The sequence below is a fragment of the Epinephelus lanceolatus genome, chromosome 15, assembly GCF_041903045.1.
Source record: "Epinephelus lanceolatus isolate andai-2023 chromosome 15, ASM4190304v1, whole genome shotgun sequence".
NCBI classification, from domain to species: Eukaryota; Metazoa; Chordata; class Actinopteri; order Perciformes; family Serranidae; genus Epinephelus; species Epinephelus lanceolatus.
In genome coordinates, this window is record NC_135748.1 from 40,093,955 (window position 1) to 40,114,209 (window position 20,255).

Here is a 20,255-nt window from a genome sequence, read left to right on the forward strand (position 1 = left end):
TTATCTCCAGCTGTTCGTGCTCATTCATTTTTCATATAGGCGCATTTTCTTGACTTAACAATTAAAAGATTATAGGCTACTTTCGAATGTGGTCACATTTCTAATGTAAAATTACTCTAGGCTAATATTGTTTTCTCTGTTGCAATATTAAAAGTCTTTGAAGTAAGTCAAGTCCTCTTGTGCCCTGTTTTACGGAGTGTGCAATCCCCTCCCGTTTCTTCTCGTTTAAATACGAATATAACTGACAAATCCACCTGCAATCCACCTGAAATTAATTACAGTGTTAATTTTTATCGGCCCATCCACCCACGGATTGCGGATATATCCACGGATGTCGTGGATATATCCGCAAGATTTGCATCTCTACTGTCCATGTCATCCTGAGTCCTAAAAATCCAAGGTAACTCACCTGTCCACATCACTTAAAGCCCTAGAACCAAGATAACCCACCTGTCCACTTCATCTAGATTCCAAAAACCAAAGGTAACTCACCTGTCCATGTAATCCAGAGTCCTAAAAATCAAGATAACTCACCTGTCCATGCCAGTTAGAATCCTAAAAATCAAGATAACTCACCTGTCCATGCCAGTTAGAATCCTAAAAATCAAGATAACTCACCTGTCCATGCCAGTTAGAATCCTAAAAATCAAGCTAACTCACCTGTCCACGTCATCCAGAGTCCTTAAAACCAAGCTAACTCACTCGTCTACATCATTTAGAGTCCTAAAATTCAAGCTAACTCACCTGTCCATGTCACTGAGAGTCCCAAAATCCAAGCTAACTCACCTGTATGTCATTAAGAGTCCTAAAATTCAAGCTAACTCACTTGTCCACGTCATCCAGAATTCTAAAAACCAAGGTAACTCACCTGTCCACGTCAAAAAATCGAAAAACTATTTCCACATTGAAAATTTGTCTGTGGTGTGAGGCCGGCATCAGAGACCTAAGTCTTTGGACCTTTCATGATTTCTGTCTGTTTTTAGTGTGTTGTATGTGGCTCCATCTTGTGTTGATGTTTGCACATTACAGCTGTCATTTTACCTGAACACTGAATGAACAGAAAATTTAAATATTGAGCAGACAAATTTTTGAGTGAACAATTTTTCTCTTGCAACAGAGACTGACCTCCAGATAGTTCTAGAGGACGCTTGTTATAGGCTAATTATTTGTAAACTGTTTTAAAAAATCATCTGGATGTTTAAAGGGATGGATTTAATGACTTTTTGTTGCAGCTCCATCAAGTGTAAATGTGACAGTCTGTTGCCACAAAGCGATCAGTGTCCCTCCTCTCTCTTGTCAGATTCGGGTGGATCTGATTGGTCCAGAGAATGTGGTGGACGGGGACCGTACGCTGATCCTGGGTCTGCTGTGGATCATCATCCTCAGGTTCCAGATCGGACCCATCAACCTCGACGAGGTCGGGAATCAGTTTATGTTTAAATATGAGGATTTGTGTTTTTAAATTATTTTGTGACCTGAAATCTAATTACATAGAAAACACAGTTTTAGCTGTGTGCTGATTGGATCTGTTTTCATCTTTTCTTTTATTCTTGGCCTTTTGCCTCTCCTCATCTTCTTCCCATCTTCCCGTTTTATTTTTGATCCTCTCCTCACCTCTTTTCCTTTCCCTTTCTTTGTCTTACTTCCTCTCGTCTGTCCTTTCACCCTTCCCTCCTTTTCTTTCCATTTTGTCCTTTGTCTTTATTTTCTGTTAATTTCTTTCTCATTCTTTTCTCTTGTCCTTTTTTTCTGTCATTCTTTCCTCCTCCTGTTTCCTTCTTTCCATCTTTTGCTGTTCCTCCTCTCCCTTCCTTGTTTTGTCTGATCCCTCTCCTTCTCTTCTCTTCTTTATCTTCTCCACTTTCTATCTCTCTCTGTCCTCTGCTTTCCCTTGTTTCACTTTCATTTTCTTTCCTCACCTCTTTTCCTTCCCTTTCTTTCTCTTACTTCCTCTCCTCCTTTCCTTCTTTCCTCCTCACCTCCTTCTTCTCTTTCCGTTTTATTCCTTTGTTTACATTTTATATAATTTTTTCTCATGCTTTCTTTCCTTTTCTCTTCTCTCCTCCTTTTCTGTCATTCACTCTGTTGTGCTGTTATCTTTTTTCCCTCCTCTCTTCTCATCATTTTCTTTTACTTCCTGTATTAATTTCCTCCTTCCATCATTTACCTGTTTGCATCTTTCCATTTTTTTCCATTCCTCTTCTTTTCTCTCTCTTTCCATTTCTTTTCTTTCTTTGGTTTGTGTCATCTAACTCCTCCTCCACTCCTCCCCTTCCTGTCTTTTTCCTCTCCCCATCTCACCCCCAGGTGGGAGGTGGAGGCAGTGTGGCTCATCGCTCGGCGAAGGAAGCTCTGCTGATCTGGTGTCAGAGGAAAACGGCGGGTTACGAGGGTGTCGAAGTGCAGGACTTCTCGTCCAGCTGGAGGAGTGGACTCGCCTTCAACGCCCTCATCCACGCACACCGGTAACACATACACACACACACATTTTTTCTTTCTTCCATCCAGTCTGCTCATCCTCTGTCTCTCTCCATCTCAGGCCTGACCTGTTTGACTACAGCCGTCTCCATGGCGATGACCCCGGCCGTAACCTGGAGCACGCCTTCTCTCTGGCGGAACGGGAGTTCGGGATCATGCAGCTGCTGGAGGTGGACGACATGGTGGTCCCCCATCCAGACGAGAAGTCCATCATGACCTACGTGTCGCTGTACTACCACTACTTCTCCAAGATGAAGCAGGGACAGACGATCCAGAAGAGACTCGCCAAGGTCTGAACCACTGAGCCACCGTCCTGTAACACACACATCACACGTAAAGTTCAGGGTACAACACAGTCAGGTGCCGAACTGGAATATAATTTAGAGGTGCTTTTACTGAGACTTGAGTTTCCATTTTATTCTACTTAATAGTTTTACTCCACTACATTCATGAGTTACTTTGAGACTGATTTATCATTAGCCGATAAAAGCTTGTACTGTACATGAGAGAAAAATTATGAGAGATCAAACCAGTTTCTGTGTCATAACTTGTAAAATATTCTTGTGTATTTTTATTTATACTTCAGTCAGAATCCAATAGATGTGTTTTAATGTAAGAATAGAAACAGTCTGTAGTAGTAAAAGAAACGGGCTGATTTGTTGCCCACAGTGATCTACAGACACACAAATGGTCCAAAGCATGGACTCTTCTGCCCTCTGCAGGCTGCTGTAGGAACTGCCTGCTGTCTGATTAAATCTTATAAAGTCAGCTGTAACATATAGGTAACTGTAAATAGGTGACTGTAGACACACTCACTTCCTGTAATCCATCTGCTGGCTCACACTCACACGGTGACTTCCTGTAATCCGTCAGGTTCCACCTCCTGCCTGTCAGTCAGTGTGGATTACTGCTGGATTAAATTGACCTGCTGACAGAGCTACAGCGCACAGAAGCAACAGCAACACTGTGGGGGACTCGAAATTTAACACAGCTGCAGACCACAATAAAACAAAGTTTATATATTTATGTCAAATGATGCTGAGGAAAACACTTAAACACAGCAACAAGAAAACTAATAAAGAATAAAATAAATAAACACCACACAAAGACAGTAAAGAACCCACATGAAAGATAAAGCAACATAAATGTAAAGAATAACATAATGTATTGCCTACCTTTCATATCATATGTCATACAGAGTCATTACACAATTATATAATTGCACTTGAGATAATTCTCTGAATATTTTCGGGTCTTGTCTTATTTGCGCTCGCCTGCAGCTGCTAAGTCAACAGCAGTTGTAGCATGTCTAGGTGTATTAGCTTCACCCTCTGCACTTTCACTGGTGGTTTCTGAGGTGGACGGTGTGTCAGAGTCTCTTGCTAAAAACGTTACAAAACGATTGGCTCACAAGAATGTCTGTACACTTGGACTAATAATACAGCTAATTGGCAAATATGTTTCTGCTGTTAGCAAACTAGTTTACCTTGCCATTATGGACAGGTGCCGCACAGTGATTTAGCACTGGCTGGCTCCCATGATTGAACAAGGATCTCTGGGTCACAGTAAGCCTATCATTAATGTTGTATACTATAGATTTAATAGTTTTTATGAATAGGCCAATTTATTCTCACTAATAATACTAAGCTTTATTATATAGCACCTTTTTAAAACACAGTTATAAAGGTACAGTAAAATTAAACACATTTAAAACCCAAGGAGAATAAAACAAATATTATGTCATAAAATATAATCTAAATAAAAGATAATATAAGGAAGTCCAAAAGTATAATCAAGATAATAAATGGGAAATAAAATCAATGAGATAGCGATAAAATAGACAGCTGAAATAAAGTCCGGATGTGCTTTACGATAGAAGTATATGAGACTTAAATGAAGCCAGTGACTCAGACAGGTTTATATCCTCAGGCAGATCATTCCTCAGCCCCGAGGTCCTGATGTGTCGGAGTCGTGGTAATGTGTATTTTCAAACATATTTTTATTTCATAATTACATTTTCTGGGCCTGGAAAAACTGGTAAAACTCACTGAACGTTCTGGAAAAGCCCTGGAATTTTGTTGTGTGTAATGACATTGTTACAGTAATCTTCTGTGAATAACACTCCACGTAAGGTAATATAACAGCCAATTTATTTTCTGATGCCGTCGACCTAATGCAGCCCTAAAATATTTCAACTTGTGATGTTTTATTTACCATCAAGTACGTTTCTTAATTTTTCTCCCCACATTCTGTCTCTCCCTCCATGTGCGCCAGCTATCTTAAATTATGTTTGAGTAAAGTTAAAATCTAGTACATTTGAAAAACGCAGGGCAAGTCGGGAAAGAAAAAACAGTTGTTATGGGTCTGTGAAAAGTCATGGAAACGTTTTTAAAATTTTGCCCATTAAAATGTGTTGGGAACCTGCCCTGAGGAACCCCTAGGGGTCGTGGACCCACTGTTGAAGATTGTGGAGTATTCCTCATGGTGCCACTACTTTACATTTAAAAATAATTTGTGCTTTTTATTTCTCTACATTTATGCAACAGCTTTGGTCACTTTGCAAATGTAAATTTTTTTTAAGACAAAATGATTCATCGATCAGTTGACTTTAAGAAAATGAATTGGAAACTACTCTAATATTTATTGATGTCATTTTTTTCTGTAAAAACATTTCACAGCTTCACAAAGTTATCATTTGAATAATGTTAATAATTAATGTATTAGTAATAATGTTGAGGTTAAACAATCATTGCACAGATGCCACTTTGGGCCCTTGAGTTAATTCGACAAACATTTCTCACTATTTTTACAATTTTTACAAACTTTCGATCGACTAGTGGAGAAAATAATCAAATTAATCCATAAGGAAAATAATGATTAATTGATAGTTTAAAATGAGCTCCACCTCAACCAAGTACAACAGTAAAATCCTCCTTTTACATTAATGCATGAGTCAGAATCATCTGCTGATATCATATATAATAGTATATCAGTGATGCTTTTGATATTTTAACTGCATTTTACTGATACATACTTTTACTGTAGGAAGGTATTAGTACTTTTACCTGCAGCCTCTGTCTGTAGGATTGATGGTGGTGCTGTTTCATGTTGGTTAGTCATGTGACCTTGGAGCCTTTCTACCCTGTGTAGTTCACTGTGGGCGGGGCTGCACACACTAAGCTAATCAGATCAGATCACACGCTCTGAGACGCTGCAGCAGAAACGAGTCATTCACAGAGCTGCGCACCTTTACCTGCTGTTTGATCAGAGGAGACAAGGATGAAGAGTTTAGTCTGTTTCAGCTCAGTCAGAAGGAAACTACTGAAACTGAGGTTTCCTCTGATACATATTTTAAGGATGTGCTGTAACTAGTGGGTTCAAGGATACTTATATTGATTTCCTGGGTAATACACTGAAAGTACCAGCTGCACCAGGTGTATCCGTGTTTACCTGTGTCACATGTCTGTGCTGAGACCAGCTGGTGGGTCAGAGCTGTGTTGAGGTCTCTTTTAAGTGGCAGGATTTTTCTTCAGTAGGTAAAAGGTTGTGTTCAGGTGTTTAGTCAGGTAATATGCTGCAGTGGTAACAGTATGTCAGTGGGAGGAAGTCTGAGTCGTCAGTGGGTGAAGAGGCAATACAGGAGAGAGTCCAACACCACATCCCACCACAAGGTTTGTGATGTGTCTCCACAGCATCCCACCCTGTTCTTTAGAGTGTTCTTATGTAAAGTCAAGCAAAAGTTCTTTGTTTTAACGAGGGCTGCCCCTTGAAAGTTCGGAGATTCAAACTGTCAGAGACCACTCAGTCGGCTGAAACGGCTTCAAGTCGAGCAGTTGTTTTTTTCTGTTTTTTTTTGCTGCGTGCTGTGCAGTGTTCTTCTGAGGATGTTTTGGTCACCAGATTTTGACTTCTGTGTGAATGACACAGCAGAATAATTCAGGGTTTTTCCTCTCTGCGTCCTCAGATCGTTGGGATGCTGATGGAGCTGGATGACATGAAGGTCCAGTATGAGAGACTGGTCTCAAATCTACTTCACTGGATCCAAACCAAGGTGACAAAAACAACAACAGTGTTGACGTTTGGATGTGATGCTTAACTTGTTGATTGACTCATCGATTGTCGTCTGACTGATGGAAGGTGGTGCAGCTGAACGACAGACGGTTCCCCAACTCTGTGAGGGAGATGCAGAAGCTGATGATGGCGTTCAAGACCTACAGAACTGTGGAGAAACCTCCCAAGTATCAGGTACGATGACATCATCAGGAATCAAGAATCTCACCTTCACCTACTTGGCCTTCAGTCTGATTTATTCTTCAGCCTTCAGGTCAGATCTATTGTTCAGGGTATCCAGCACAAAATACAGCAACAAAGACCCCGGACTGTTGAGACACTGAAGTTGTATATCAAGCAAGAATGGGAAATAATTTCACTCAATAGATTTCAATAATTAGTGTCCTCAGTTCCCAAACACTAAAAGAAAAGATGATGTAACACAGTGGTAAACATGATCTCTAGCGTTTAATACACGGTCCAGCCATATATGAGGTTTTGACCTTGTCTTGTTTTTAGGAGCGTGGTGCGATTGAAGCTCATCTGTTCAGTCTGAAGACTCAGCTGGCAGCCAACAACCAATGGGCTTACAATCCACCAGAAGGTATAAAACACACACACACACACACACACACACACACATACAAACAGATACACACTCACAGAGGTACAGTAAACAGATAAACATTCACAACCAGACACTATTTTTTAAATAACTTGGCCATATTATTAAACTATAGTGTGATACTCCTGCTATAATCAAATGTGCTGTGCTTATGGACTGACTAGATTGACTCCTATAGCCGTCCAAACACCATATGTTCTATGTTTTCTGTTGTTGTGTTTTGTGTGTGTGAAGGTAAAACCCTGAGTGACATAGAGAGGAGTTGGTCTCTCTTGGAAAGAGCCGAACACGAGCGAGAGCGAGCCCTGCAGGAGGCACTGCTCCGCCTGGAGAACCTGGAGCAGCTCGCTCAGAAGTTTGAGAGGAAGGTAACAACATCTGTTCTAAAACAGCAACGTTTAAAAATAAAAGACATCCTTATACAATTACTCACTTCACAAAATCAAAGTTTTCTTTTAACCCATTAAGAGTTCCTTTCTCTGAGATCCTTTGTGTCCTTTACATTTGTGACTGTAAGAGAATTTGAGCTTCAGTTGGAGAGAAATGAACCACTGTTTGCAGTGTAATTTCTTTTTGGCATTACTGGCCCCACGTTAGTTAAATGTGGAAGCAAGGATAGCTGGATCTGTTGGTATCTTCAATTCAACCAACAGTCAGATTCTTCTGGTATGTCAGGCAGCGCTGAGGGAAGGATATCTGGAGGACACACTGCGTCTGATCCGGAGGCAGGACATCCGGGGTCTCTCCACCTTGGAGGAGGCTCAGGCTGCTGGCCAGCGTCTGGAGGCCCTGGCCACTGACGCTCTGGCCAGAGAGCCACGCTTCGCTGCCCTGAGAGACATGGCCAAGACCATCGAGAGAGGAAACTACCACAGCAAGGAGCAGATAATCAGGAGGTGAGAAAAAGACATGCAGATTTTAAAGTTATATCCTTTTTCCTCCATAAACTGGTGCAGCGCTGTAAGACTGGACTAAAACTGGCTAAAACCCAGCAAAGGTTAGCCAGGTCCAACTGGGAGGCAGCTGTAAAAGGGATACTATGATTTAAGTTAAGGATAACTCTGATGTTAAAACATCATAGACATCAAACAAAGAAATCAAAATATAAAGTGAGGTGTCATCAGCATAGCGGCAGATCTTCTCTTAAATTTGCCTGAAGAAAATAAAACCGTTGTTCATTTCATGTTTGTGTTTGTCAGAGAGGAGAACATTAGCCATCGATGGAAGGACCTACTGCAGCAGCTGCAGGAACAGAGAGGGCTGCTGGGAAATGTAGTTGAGAATCTCAGCGTCCTCCGAGACATTGAGCTCGTCTCCCAGGAACTGAAAGAACTGCAGGTGAGTTTACACTGAAACTAATGATTAGTATTTAGTAAGGAGGGTACTGAGTTGAAATGTAGAGATGTTAGAGAAACAGGAAGTCTGTGTGTACAAAATAAAAGTCTTAATTGAAAATAGGCAAAGGCAGAATTAAATATGCAGTAAAGAACAATAAAAACTTGTTCAAAAAATGGTTCACTTTGTATGTATAGAATTACCTGGATGATCAGCACTGCTTAGGCATTGTGCAGCCCATAGAGCAGGCACACTAGAGATTTACGGTGGCCAAGTGCAACCGTGTGCAGCCGAAGGTCTGACTTCCATCGGCCAAATACCTAACTTCTGGTTTAACTTGAATGGAGATAAAATAATTTAATTTTGCAGCTCTTATTGACTTTCAAAATGTTTTCAGACTATATGGATCAAATCCTGATCGTGAAATGGGTCCTTTTGCGGGGTTTTGTTGCTCAGAAAACTTATCCACTGATTTACAGACATCTATTTCCCAATGTGAATCAATGGGAAAGAGTCTTTCTGGGATGCAAAGCATCACTGTTTGGCCACTACGAAAATTAGCTCCAAAGGCCAGTGCACATTTCGGGGCCTGAGTTTGTCCGCTACATGAAAACATCTGAAGGAACAGTCTGACATTGACTTAAATCTGTCTTCCCCAGAGTCAAATGAGAAGAAGGATATTAGTTTCATATCAATGTGTCTAGCTCTGTCTCCCATCCCTCCATCTCTTCACCCTCTCTCTGTCTCCACAGTCTCAGGCCAGTTCCTCTGACCTGGGGAAGCAGCTGGCGGAGGTGGAGTCTCTCCTTCAGAAGCAGGATCTTCTGGAAGCTCAGATCTCGGCTCACGGTGAAACCATCACCACCATCAGCAGCAGGGCGCTGAAGGTCAGATACTGATTATGTTTATATCACCATACATTGTCAGGTGTGGGTAAGTTGTCCACTGATCTCTGTCTTTCTCCTCCTGTCAGGTGAAAGTGAGAGATGGTCAGCAGATTCAGAGCAGAGTGAGAGCTCTCGACACTCAGTATAAATCTCTGGTGTCCCTCAGCAGCAGCAGGTTTCCTTCTTTTATCGCTCTTATAGATAATTATTGACGGAGTCTTTGTTTACGAAGCAACTGATATGAATCTATATATTGTCCCTCTGCACCTCTTCTCTCGTTTCCTCCTCTCCTTCACCTCTCCTGTCCTCTCTCCTGCCTTGTTTCCTCCTCCCCTCCCCTGCCCCCTGTCAGGAGGAAGCAGTTGGAGGCTCAGTTGAGGCTGTTTGAGTTCTTCTTTGACTGTGAGGAGGTGGAGGCCTGGCTGTATGAGCGCTGGTTGAGGCTCCAGACGGCCGGACTCGGACGAGACCTGAACCACATCCAGCTAGCTCAACACAAACACAAGGTTCTGTTCACATCCAGTGTTTGGGCCTCATACAGGAACCACATTCATTCTAAAGTGTCACTTCAAAGTACAATGTTGCACGTTTGCTAGCTAGCTGTTTCCTTTACTGCCCTTATTGTCACGATGCTACATCTAAATAAGTATATTTACAAACTATTATCGTTTAATTAATCTGATTCCATCTTGTCAGGTGTTGGAGGCAGAGCTTCAAGCCCAGGAGTCTCTGTACCAGGGGATTCTGAGTCGAGGTCAGGACCTGCTGTCCAAACAGAATCAGCTCAACCAGAGAGCAGTCCAGAAGTGGATCAGGACCCTGAAGAAGCAGTGGAGCCACCTGACGGAAGAGACGATGGCACGTCGCAACAGACTGCAGGCCGCTGCCACCATCAAACAGGTACACAAGGAAACTCCATCAGACAGGTGAAGAAAGAGTAAAGAACCAGGAAGGAAAGACAGACAACAAACGGAAGACGAGGAAAGAAATACATTGAGTTTTATTCTGTTTCTCTGTGTCACTATTATTTAATGGTTTTGTATCAGGACAAATGTATAGCATGTTGCTAAATATTAACTGTGATTAAACTGTTGTGTTTACTATAGCTTCATTAATATTTCGCAACAATACAATACTCATAATAATAATAAGCCCTTTTTACACAGAGACGACGCTATAAAGCCGCTACAGAGTCCCTTCTTTACGCTGCCTTTGCATTTTTACACAAAACCAAATGATCCGTCCTCATTCTGCTCCATTATGTGATTTAAGACGGCATCCTGGCATTGCAGAATCAAAAGGGATGTGACGGGCATAACATGTAACACCACAGCGTCGACCTCTGATGTGACATAAAACATATGCACCAGCACCACTTCTTAACTGCTTTTTTTAAAATCATGGTTAAAGGTTTTTTTGGGGGAGTTTTTCCTTATCCGCCGGGAGGGTCCAAAGGACAGAGGAATGTTCTATGCTGTAAAGCCCTCTGAGGCAAATTGTGATTTGTGATATTGGGCTTTATAAATAAAATTGAAATTGTAATTAAAAATTGAAATAATAAGGCAAAACATGGCAATAACAATTATTTACCATTCCTGTTATGTGGCAGCTGATCTCGTCCTCAGCTTGGAGGATAAGGAGCTCCCGAACCTCATTGTTTTCCTAATTTGCAGACATTTATGGCTGCTTTTCTTCTTCTTTGAGTTAGCTGCTAACTGCTATCAGATACTTTATAAACTCCCACAGTGGGTAGCATGCATAACACGCAGTCAGATGTCACACCGGTCCTGCCCATTGTCCTGTTCTGCTGGCTGTTCTGTTTATTTAGACACCGTTTCAGCGCTGTTACTACCTCCCTTGATTGTACCTTAAATACAGCAAGGTGAGGCCGTATTATGTAGCGATTTTCCTGCCTTGAACAGGTGCTGTCAAAGGGGCTATAGTGTCATTGCAAAGTCGCTAGCCTTGTGGCTAAGCTATTGATTAGTACTTATTGGGAAGAAAAAGAAAAAAAAGATTTGGTCTTTTTAGGTTTTTTTTAAGTAAGTGACTAAGTATATTTAAAATAATAAGTATTAATTTGAAAAAAAAACTAAGGCAATCAGAGCTTCCTTTGACTAAGCATACCTTTGTTATTTAAAATGTTTAAGGGCAGTTTTTTTCTGTGATGTTTATAGATTCATGTTTTCAAAACATTTCACCAATTAATTTTGTTGCTAGGTTCTCACATGCTGTGAAAATGTCACAAGTATGTTTTTGTTTGTTTTTTGTCGATTCATTCAGGTATCTTGGTTGAGCCGTCTGTTGTGTCCCCATAAACCACATTGACATCCACAGTTACAAAGTGCTGTTATGGTTCACGGGGACAGGATCCTCAGATCTTCACACAGCTAACTACTTTCCACCTGTTCAGTACTTTGCAGATGTGGCGGAGGCCGACTCCTGGCTGGGCGACAGGAAACCGCTGCTGACTAGCGACGATCATGGGAAGGATGAGTCAAGCACGGCGGCGTTGCTGCAGCGCCACCTGCGGTTGGAGAAGGAGATGGCAGCCTACGCTTCTGAGATAAAGCGACTGTCGGAGCAGGCGAGGAGCGCCGCGCAGCTAACAGCTCTGACTGTAAGTAAAGATTTAAAGCATACTTTTGTTGTTTTTGCTGCTACAAGACAAACCTGCCAGTGTGTCGTATGAACAGAACTGCATGTGCATCTGCTTGGGATGCAGCGATTCACAGGTTCATAACTGGTGTGAGTTTATTACAGTGAAAAAAATATATATATAAACAAAAGTCTTCACTGACTCTATTCCTGTGTAGGCGGAGCCTCAACAGAGTAAGATGATCCAATACAGCGACTCATCCGAAGAAGAGGAGGGACCAGGAGCAGTGACATCACCACCGCCTAGCGCCAAGGGTGGGTTAGCCTCCCCCTCTAAGAGTGAGGACAGCAAGGCCAAGGTCCGCTTCAGATACAGCAGAGGTACTGGAGGTGTGCTCTGTGTAGATGACATCGTCTATTGAAGCTTAAGTCTCTGACTGATTTATTGTCCAGCCCTACTGTCTCTTACTCTCAGCCTGTAAGACCTGCGGCAAAGAGGACATGTTAAAATAAAAGTTTTAAAGTTCAGGGGAATCCTTAAAGGTCCAGTGTGTCTTCTGTGTTTTTATTCTTGTATGTTGTGTATTGTCCTTGTAAAGCACTCTGTGGCCTCTGTCTGTGAAAAACTATACAAATAGATTTTACTTACTGACTTATTTACCTCTGTGGATAATTCAGCTCCTGGTAAAAACCTCCTAACAATCAAGTATGAAAGAATTTTAACCAGTAGAAGTTTCAGCTGGTTGCAATCTTCAATCCTCACCACTAGATGCCACTAAATCCTACACATTGCTCCTTTTCAAATGTTGAACATTAAATGTATTTAAATTACACTGATTCCAGGTCAGTTTCCGTGGGATCGTAATGAGATTGTAACCATCATCAGCACTGAGCCGGACGGAGACCGAGTTGTGGCCAGAGACAGCCGAGGAAACCAGCAGCTGATCCCCAAGACCTACCTGAGCCTGCTGCCAGCCACTGTACGACTAACATTTAAATCAAAGTCTTCACGACCTGCCTGTAACGATGAATCATTTTAGATCAATAATAATTCTAATCGTTGCCCACCTCACTGCTTAGGCTCCTGCCCCGGCCCCCGTCTCCACCAACGGTGTGCCAGAGAGCCCGAGCAAGAAGTTGAGTCGTCCGAGGCGCAGCCGCTCGATGCGTCGCGGCACGGCTGAGATCCAGACAACATGGCTGCCTGACTCACAGTACCAGAGAGACACTGTGGAGAGCACGCAGGCCGGCCTGGACCAGGACTACAACTCCCTGTACAACCTGGTCAAGGTGAGAGGGGCAACATGGGAAATGTACTTTGGTAATACTGGAGCTGAAGGTCGAGGTATTCAAAGCTTCGAGCAGCTTCTATGAAAGTGAAAATCTTAAAATCCCATAATTTCTGGTTGTGTGTTTGCAGTCGAAGACAAAGAGTCTGCAGGAGACGCTGCGTCTGCATCGATTCTACAACAGCTGCCAAGAGTTTGAGTCGTGGATGGAGGACAAAGAAAACATCCTGAACACCTTCAGCACTGACGCTGACAACCTGGGAGTGGTTCAGGCTAAATATGAGGTGAAGAATGACACGTTACCTTATAGAGTTTATATCATGTATGTGTATTAAAGAAATAGTTAAACATTTTTAGGAACTATATTCTTTTTCTTTTAGTGGAAGAGTGATTTCCTCCAACGTGACAACATCTCTGTATTTTACGCCTTGTTGCTCCTTCCTGGTTATTTGCACTGTTGTATCTTCATTTTATTTGTGTGTTTTTACCTTTGTTGTGTTTGAGAGAGGCAGAAGACAAAGTTCCACTGAGATGGACAATAAAGTTTATCTATCTCTCCAAAGAAACAGTTTTAAAAGCATCTGCACATTCATTAAAAAGTATTTATATAGTGAAAACAGTTTGTAGTAAAGTTACTGCTCAGACACCTTCTTACTCCATAATATTTATCTTCACCTGAATTTTGTAGCACTGCACTGCAAGTTTAGAATTACAGGGCCGCTACAAAGTCCCTTCTTTACAACTCCTTTGCATTTTTACACAGAACCAAAATATGGCAGCTCCAGTGTGTGATTTAAGACAGCATGCTGGCATCCCAGTAGTAAAGACAGTGTGACAAGGGTGACGTAACACAACAGTGTCCACCTTTAGTGTGACATATAACACACATGTTGGCAGTGCTTTATAAACAATGACAATGGCATTAACATGGCAATAACAATCATTTACCGTCCCTGTTACATGGCAGCTGATCTCGTCCTCTGCATGGACGGTAAGGAGCTCCTGGACCTCACTGTCTCCCTAATTTGAGGGCATTTCAGGCTGCTGTTCTTCTTCTTTGAGTTAGCTGCTAACTGCTATCAGCTGCTTTTTAAATCTCCCACCTGTGGGTCGCACACATAATGCGTCAACAAAATGTCACACCCGTGGTCCGGCAGTCCCTTTTTATATAGAAGTTGATTCAGCGGTGTTACTACCTCCACTACTGGCTTAAAGGCGAGACAATTCTGTCCCCTCATTTTACGATCATAGCCTTTATAAAGAATGACGAGGCACGGCATTACCGTCTTGAACAGGCAGTTTGTCATTTTTACATCTGATATTACCAATTGAATACGAGCGACTTGAATTTAGCTACTGTAGTTTTGGGCTCCTGAAACATCTCTCTGAATCTGTGCATCCCAAAAAATATTGTAAAATCATAAAATAATTATAAAAGGTTTTTGAAAAAGTACTTCAAAGGTACCACCTGAACTCAGACTGACAGTTTTTAGAGTGAGATATATAAATCTTGCACTTCATGTTCCAGAACTTTTTGACTGAGTTGGCGAGTGGGCGTGGTCAGCTGGATGACATCATCAGAATGGCGGAGGAGCTGGTGAAGAGCCGACACAGTAAACAGAGAGAGATCCAGGCCAAACAGAGGAAGGTTTCCAACAGGTAGCAACATCAAACTAAAGTCTTCAAAACAATGGTTATGTGTGCTGCGGTGATTGACCTGTGCTCATGATGCGTGTCTGCAGGTGGGATCGGATCCAGCAGCTGAAGGACGAGAAAGGACACGAGCTGCTGAGCACAGCAGACGTGCAGTCCTTCCTGCAGAGCTGCCAAGAAGCCAAAGCTCAGCTGCAGGGTCAGCTGTCCGGCCTCGACACCGTGGACGTGGGCTGCAGCTCCTTCACCCTGCAGGCTGAGGAGAAGAACCAGGCTCACACCCTCAGAGACATCCAGACCCTGGAGGCCAAGATCGCCTACCTGAAGAGCGTCGCCAAGATGTACGGGTCGTATTCAGACTGTAGAAACATAATTTATCCTTGTCTGTGTGAGCGTAGACAACAAGAGGAGAAAATCCCTGCAACAGTTTGGAGGACGGAAACTGCCAATTTTTTTTTTTTTTTCATTATTTGTTCTTTGTGGAGCGGATTGGGTAAAGACTTTTATTGCAAAATATTTATAAACAATTTTAAGACAGTTAGTTAGACAGAATAGTTAACGCTCTAAAAGAAGACCATCCCAATGTTGACTGAAAAGCAGACTATAGATATGATAACCACTATTTCCTGGTAAGATTTTAAATATTTTACTGTGCAAACTCGTCGAGAAAGAAGTTAACAAGCATCAGCTGGTTTGGTCTTTTTCATCTTCACCAGCTGAAGTGAATCTTACAGTCCATGATGTCACTTCCTGTGTTACAGGAAGCAGGACTGTAGTCCAGCAGAGAGTGCAGCCATCGTGGAGGAGGTTCAGGGTCTGGAGGCTCTGCTGGCTCAGGTTTGAGTCTGATTTAGTTTCATTTTTTTATTTTCAGTTTTATCTCATTAATATTATATAATATGATTTACTATTAACCAGGTGTGCATAAAAAAATAGATCAAATGAAACAACACACATTGTCTGTTACTGCCAGTTTACAGCTTTGAAATTGGAGAACTCAGTGTTTACATTTTCCATTTAAACATGAGTACCAAATATTTTTCTGTGTTGCATACAGTGCTGGGGTCATTGCTCATGAGCAGTGATTCAGCACATCGTTAAAGATCTTTAAATAAGGACTGTACTCATACTGTTCTCCTGCTGTGTTGTGGACCAGCTGAAGCGTCAAGCTGCAGACAGACAGCAGCTCCTGGAGGAGGCCCGCAGGCTGCAGAGATTCCAGCAGCAGGCCAAGGAGCTGCAGCGCTGGGTCGGCTCGGTCCAGGATCGCCTCCTGCAGGAGGAGACGGCCGCTGATGTGGCCTCAGCCGTCGCCCTGCTGGAGCAACATCAGGAGCTCAAGCTGGAGATGGAGGAGCAGAGGAGCAGGTAGAAACGCTGGGCATGGTTTTTTGTTTTTCAGTCTCTACAGAACGAGAAAGATGTTTTTTTTTTGTTTTTTTTTGTAAGCTTTAGGAGATGTAACCCCTGCAGAAAAGCTAAATATTGATAATTGTCAGTATGAATTAATAAGTTCACCGTGCCGTGTTTTCTCAGGTCGAAGGAGATGGAGAAGTTGGGGCAGTCTCTTCAGCAGGGCTCGTCCAGTGGGAAGACAGGGGGCGTTGACATCCAGCAAACGTTAGACAAGGTCAAAGCTGATTGGTCCAAGCTTGACAAGCTGTGGACCAGTAGGAAGGAGATTTTGGAGCAGGGGGTGGAGCTCCAGAGGCTGAACCAGGAGGGAGACCGGATCGAGGCTGCGTTGTCTGGACACGAAGCTCGACTGCGGGTCAAAGACGTCGGGGTGAGGACGCCTCACTCTGATCTGTTCTCACAGTCCATCCTAAATATACATTTACAGTGAAGTGAGACAGGAAATCAGGACACACAGCTGGTTTCACATACTGTGTTTTGATGATGTATGTATGTGTGTTTGTTGCTGCAGGACTCAGTGGACAGTGTCCACAGTCTGCTGAGCCGACAGGAGGAGCTGGAAGGTCTCCTGAAGGCTTTGGACCATCAAGTTGATAATTTCTCTGAACGCAGCCAGCAGCTCATCGACCAGCAACACTACGCTGCCAAACAGTAAGACAACACAGAAACATCAGCACCGTCCAGACGTGTGTAAACATGTAGTTCAATAAGAATCAGATTAAAGATGAACAAGACGCAACTTTAGATCAGATAAAACCTTAAATCTGGATAACAGAAAATTCTGTAACTCATTTAGTTAGTTTCTGATTACAGTTTGCTCTGAGTTAAAAAAATAATAAAATACTGACTTTATCTTTAAGCATCAAGGAGCGGAGCAGGAGCATCCAGAAGGCCAACAGGAAGTTGAAAGAGAGCAGCAGACAGAGGAGGAGTCTGCTGCTGGCCTCAAAGAAATATCAGGTATTATTATTATTATTATTATTATCAACCCATGACCCCTGATCATAAAAACCCTGTATCTGTATTTCCTTTTTGTCCTGACGCATCAGTGGTTCTCGTGACCTTGTGACCTTTCCCCTGACACCTTTGTTCAATACTTTGATTCATATGAAATTCCTTTAAATTGGTTACAGCTCGACTAGGACATTTAATTGAACTACTGTCCTTGTCCCAGTATACAAGCACGGGAGGGAATTGATTTATTGACCGAAGTATGTGCGACTCCTCTACGATAGGTGGAGATATGCCCCCTTTCAGCTTGTTGGTATTGGACCTTTTTCCTGTTGACCTCTTACAAACAGGGCGCCGTTCTGTGTTTTCCTCCCAGTCATGTAATTCAAAGTGTTTAACTCTCTCAGCTGACACAGCATAAACTGTGTCTCCTCATCCATCCAAAAAGTCACGGCTCTGAATGTAGATTTCTTATTATTAGTTATTCTAGTTTCTTAGACGTGGGATATGGGATATGCCACAGGACACAATTAAAACATTATAAGATCTGGACCTTTGTTGGGAGGAAATTTGATAACTGGACCTCTTTGAATTTAATGGAAAACTCCTGTACTATTAAAGTCAAGAACATGACTAAACTTAAGGTGTGATTCCTGTAGGAGAACCCTCAGAATAATGTTGTATCTTCATGTTTTAATTCAGTCGTCATTGATTCGTTCTGCAGGAGTTCCAGAGAGACGCAGACGAGCTGCTGCTCTGGATGGAGGAGAAGTTTAAGGTGGCAGAGGATGAGTCGTACCGCGACCCCACCAACATCCTCCGAAAGCTGAAGAAACACGAAGCAGCTGAGAAGGAGATGCAGGCTAACCAGGTCTGGCTGGACAGACTGGTTCAGGTAAACTGCCGCTCACTGGTTCCCAGTCCAATGACGTATGGCTCATGCAGTATTAAATACACCTGACCTGTCACACTGTGTTAAATCATGTGTGTATGTGTTCAGCTGGGGCAGGAGATGCTCGCTGAAGAGCACTACAACAGTCAGAGCATCAGCAGGAAGTCGACTCAGCTGAGCAGCCGGTGGAGGAGACTTCAGGACAAGATGGCCGACAGAGGAGACAAACTGAGACAGGCGGGACAGCAGGAGCAGCTGATGGAGTTGCTGCAGGTAAAAAGTGATGAGAAAGGCGTTCATTTTGTCAGTATATGTGCACATTTTCTGAAAGCTCACAGATATGGACAAAACGAAGCAGTGCCACTGAAGATTGTAGAGGCAGTGTAGTGTAGTTCAAGCAAGATACAACTGTAGGAGATGACGAAGAAATTTAAGTGATGGCGAAACAGAACGAATCAATAATATTATATAGAGAATACAGGTAAGAGAATTCTCCATCTGCATGTTGGGGTGTATATAATAGCTGTACAGACCATCACAGTCTACGACACTGCCTCCATTTAAGACACAATATTTCTACCGTCCGTCGTCACCTAGTTTGTTGTTGTGTGAAGCTTTTGACTCCGCCCTCCAGAACCATTTATCGGCTGTATCTATGCCAACAGAAAGGATGCATGGAAGTTTGAGGGCAGTTATGTTTACAATTTTTTAAAACGGACAAATCTATTTTCACACGTAAGGGGAGTATAAATAAGCCTTAAACAGCTGAAGAAAAATGGGTTTTTAGTTATTTTATTTTGTGAAAATCAAAGTCATTCTTCTGTCCTCAGGATGCCAAGCTGAAGATCGAGGCCATCCAGTGGATGCTGAACAATGCTGCCAAAGGTCACGACCTCCGCTCCAGCCGACAGCTTTTGAAGGTATGAGAGAGGTATATGTAATCTATGTTGGTCCAGTTTTTAACTGGCCATAAAACTCAGGTTAACCATTTTTTTTAGATATATGTTTATTGCTTTTTTTAGAGCATAGAGGAAACATAGGAAAAGTGGTGGTGCTCATGGAAACATATATATAGTTTATATATAGTTTCTTTAATCACATACAGTGGTTAATGTTGGAACTGAACATTGGTTGTGTTCTACAGGAGCATCAGCAGCTGGAGCAGGAGGCCAAGGAGCTGGCGGAGAAGATCAACTCCATCGTCAGCAGGGCCAAACACCTCGCCTCCAATCACTTCGACTCCCAGAGGATCCTCCAGGAGACCGACACTTACCTCACTCTGTGAGTCAGACATTCATCGTCCCCTCAGGACGAACCTTACTGACCCTCCAACAGGTCAAACATTTCATTTATCTAGTTAAACACCAGCTGTATTTGAGCAGCCATTAATGGCGCAGTGGGACATGAAACAGATGATACTGACTTTAAGATGTTTGTGCTGCAGGTTCAAGTCTCTCCAGAGGCCTCTGGACCGGCGTCGAGCTCAGCTGGAGGCGTCAGTGCTGCTGTTTGAGTTTTATCACGACGTGGACCTGGAGCTCAGCTGGATCTCAGAGCACGTTCCCGCCTCTGGATCTACAGGATATGACAAGTCTCTGGCTGGAGCCATCAGCCTCATGCAGAAACACAAGGTACCCTTTGTTTATCTTAACAGCAGGATGAGATAATGATGGTGAAACAGAAACTGAAGGCTGATATGTGACACGTACAGGTCCATTTTATAAATGACAGTAATAACTAAATCAGGATGTGTTCACCAGGAGTTGCAGGCGGAAGTGAATGCTCATCGAAAATACATGAACCACGTCCTGGAGAAGGGGCGGAGCCTGGGCAAATCCAGCAAATCAGACGGAGAGGATGTGCTCCTGAGGTGCTGTTGTGTTTCTCTTAAGGGTTGCTTGTATATTTTTCTATCCTTTGCATTTCACTTCAGTATTTCCTGTTCTCTTGATAAATAACTATGTGGTTGTGACTTTTTTTTTGCAGGTGCAGGCACCTGAGTGCAGAGTGGGAGGAGCTAGAGGAGGCTTGCAACAGGAGAGCAGCTCACCTGAGCAAGGCCATCACCAGAGAACAGGTGA

General features: G+C 42.7%; 1 protein-coding gene across 2 annotated transcripts in view; it reads left to right on the forward strand.

The window, feature by feature from the left end:
• sptbn5 (spectrin, beta, non-erythrocytic 5) overlaps positions 1-20,255 on the forward strand; it is a 56,948-nt gene that overhangs the window by 12,978 nt on the left and 23,715 nt on the right. Inside the window, exons 4-35 of one of the 2 annotated variants that reach the window (XM_078175356.1) lie at positions 1,301-1,417; positions 2,308-2,465; positions 2,540-2,768; positions 6,443-6,529; positions 6,616-6,723; positions 7,048-7,132; positions 7,388-7,521; positions 7,829-8,049; positions 8,353-8,491; positions 9,241-9,375; positions 9,462-9,550; positions 9,728-9,881; positions 10,072-10,275; positions 11,789-11,995; positions 12,192-12,363; positions 12,817-12,953; positions 13,054-13,263; positions 13,394-13,546; positions 14,791-14,921; positions 15,005-15,256; positions 15,677-15,752; positions 16,072-16,283; positions 16,452-16,701; positions 16,843-16,982; positions 17,192-17,291; positions 18,007-18,177; positions 18,283-18,447; positions 19,005-19,094; positions 19,319-19,455; positions 19,619-19,805; positions 19,935-20,044; positions 20,161-20,251. In XM_078175356.1, the coding sequence (XP_078031482.1) occupies positions 1,301-1,417; positions 2,308-2,465; positions 2,540-2,768; positions 6,443-6,529; positions 6,616-6,723; positions 7,048-7,132; positions 7,388-7,521; positions 7,829-8,049; positions 8,353-8,491; positions 9,241-9,375; positions 9,462-9,550; positions 9,728-9,881; positions 10,072-10,275; positions 11,789-11,995; positions 12,192-12,363; positions 12,817-12,953; positions 13,054-13,263; positions 13,394-13,546; positions 14,791-14,921; positions 15,005-15,256; positions 15,677-15,752; positions 16,072-16,283; positions 16,452-16,701; positions 16,843-16,982; positions 17,192-17,291; positions 18,007-18,177; positions 18,283-18,447; positions 19,005-19,094; positions 19,319-19,455; positions 19,619-19,805; positions 19,935-20,044; positions 20,161-20,251 (4,851 nt within the window). The remainder of the gene's footprint in view (positions 1-1,300; positions 1,418-2,307; positions 2,466-2,539; positions 2,769-6,442; positions 6,530-6,615; positions 6,724-7,047; positions 7,133-7,387; positions 7,522-7,828; positions 8,050-8,352; positions 8,492-9,240; positions 9,376-9,461; positions 9,551-9,727; positions 9,882-10,071; positions 10,276-11,788; positions 11,996-12,191; positions 12,364-12,816; positions 12,954-13,053; positions 13,264-13,393; positions 13,547-14,790; positions 14,922-15,004; positions 15,257-15,676; positions 15,753-16,071; positions 16,284-16,451; positions 16,702-16,842; positions 16,983-17,191; positions 17,292-18,006; positions 18,178-18,282; positions 18,448-19,004; positions 19,095-19,318; positions 19,456-19,618; positions 19,806-19,934; positions 20,045-20,160; positions 20,252-20,255) is intronic. The other variant, XM_033642871.2, reaches the window with a different exon arrangement.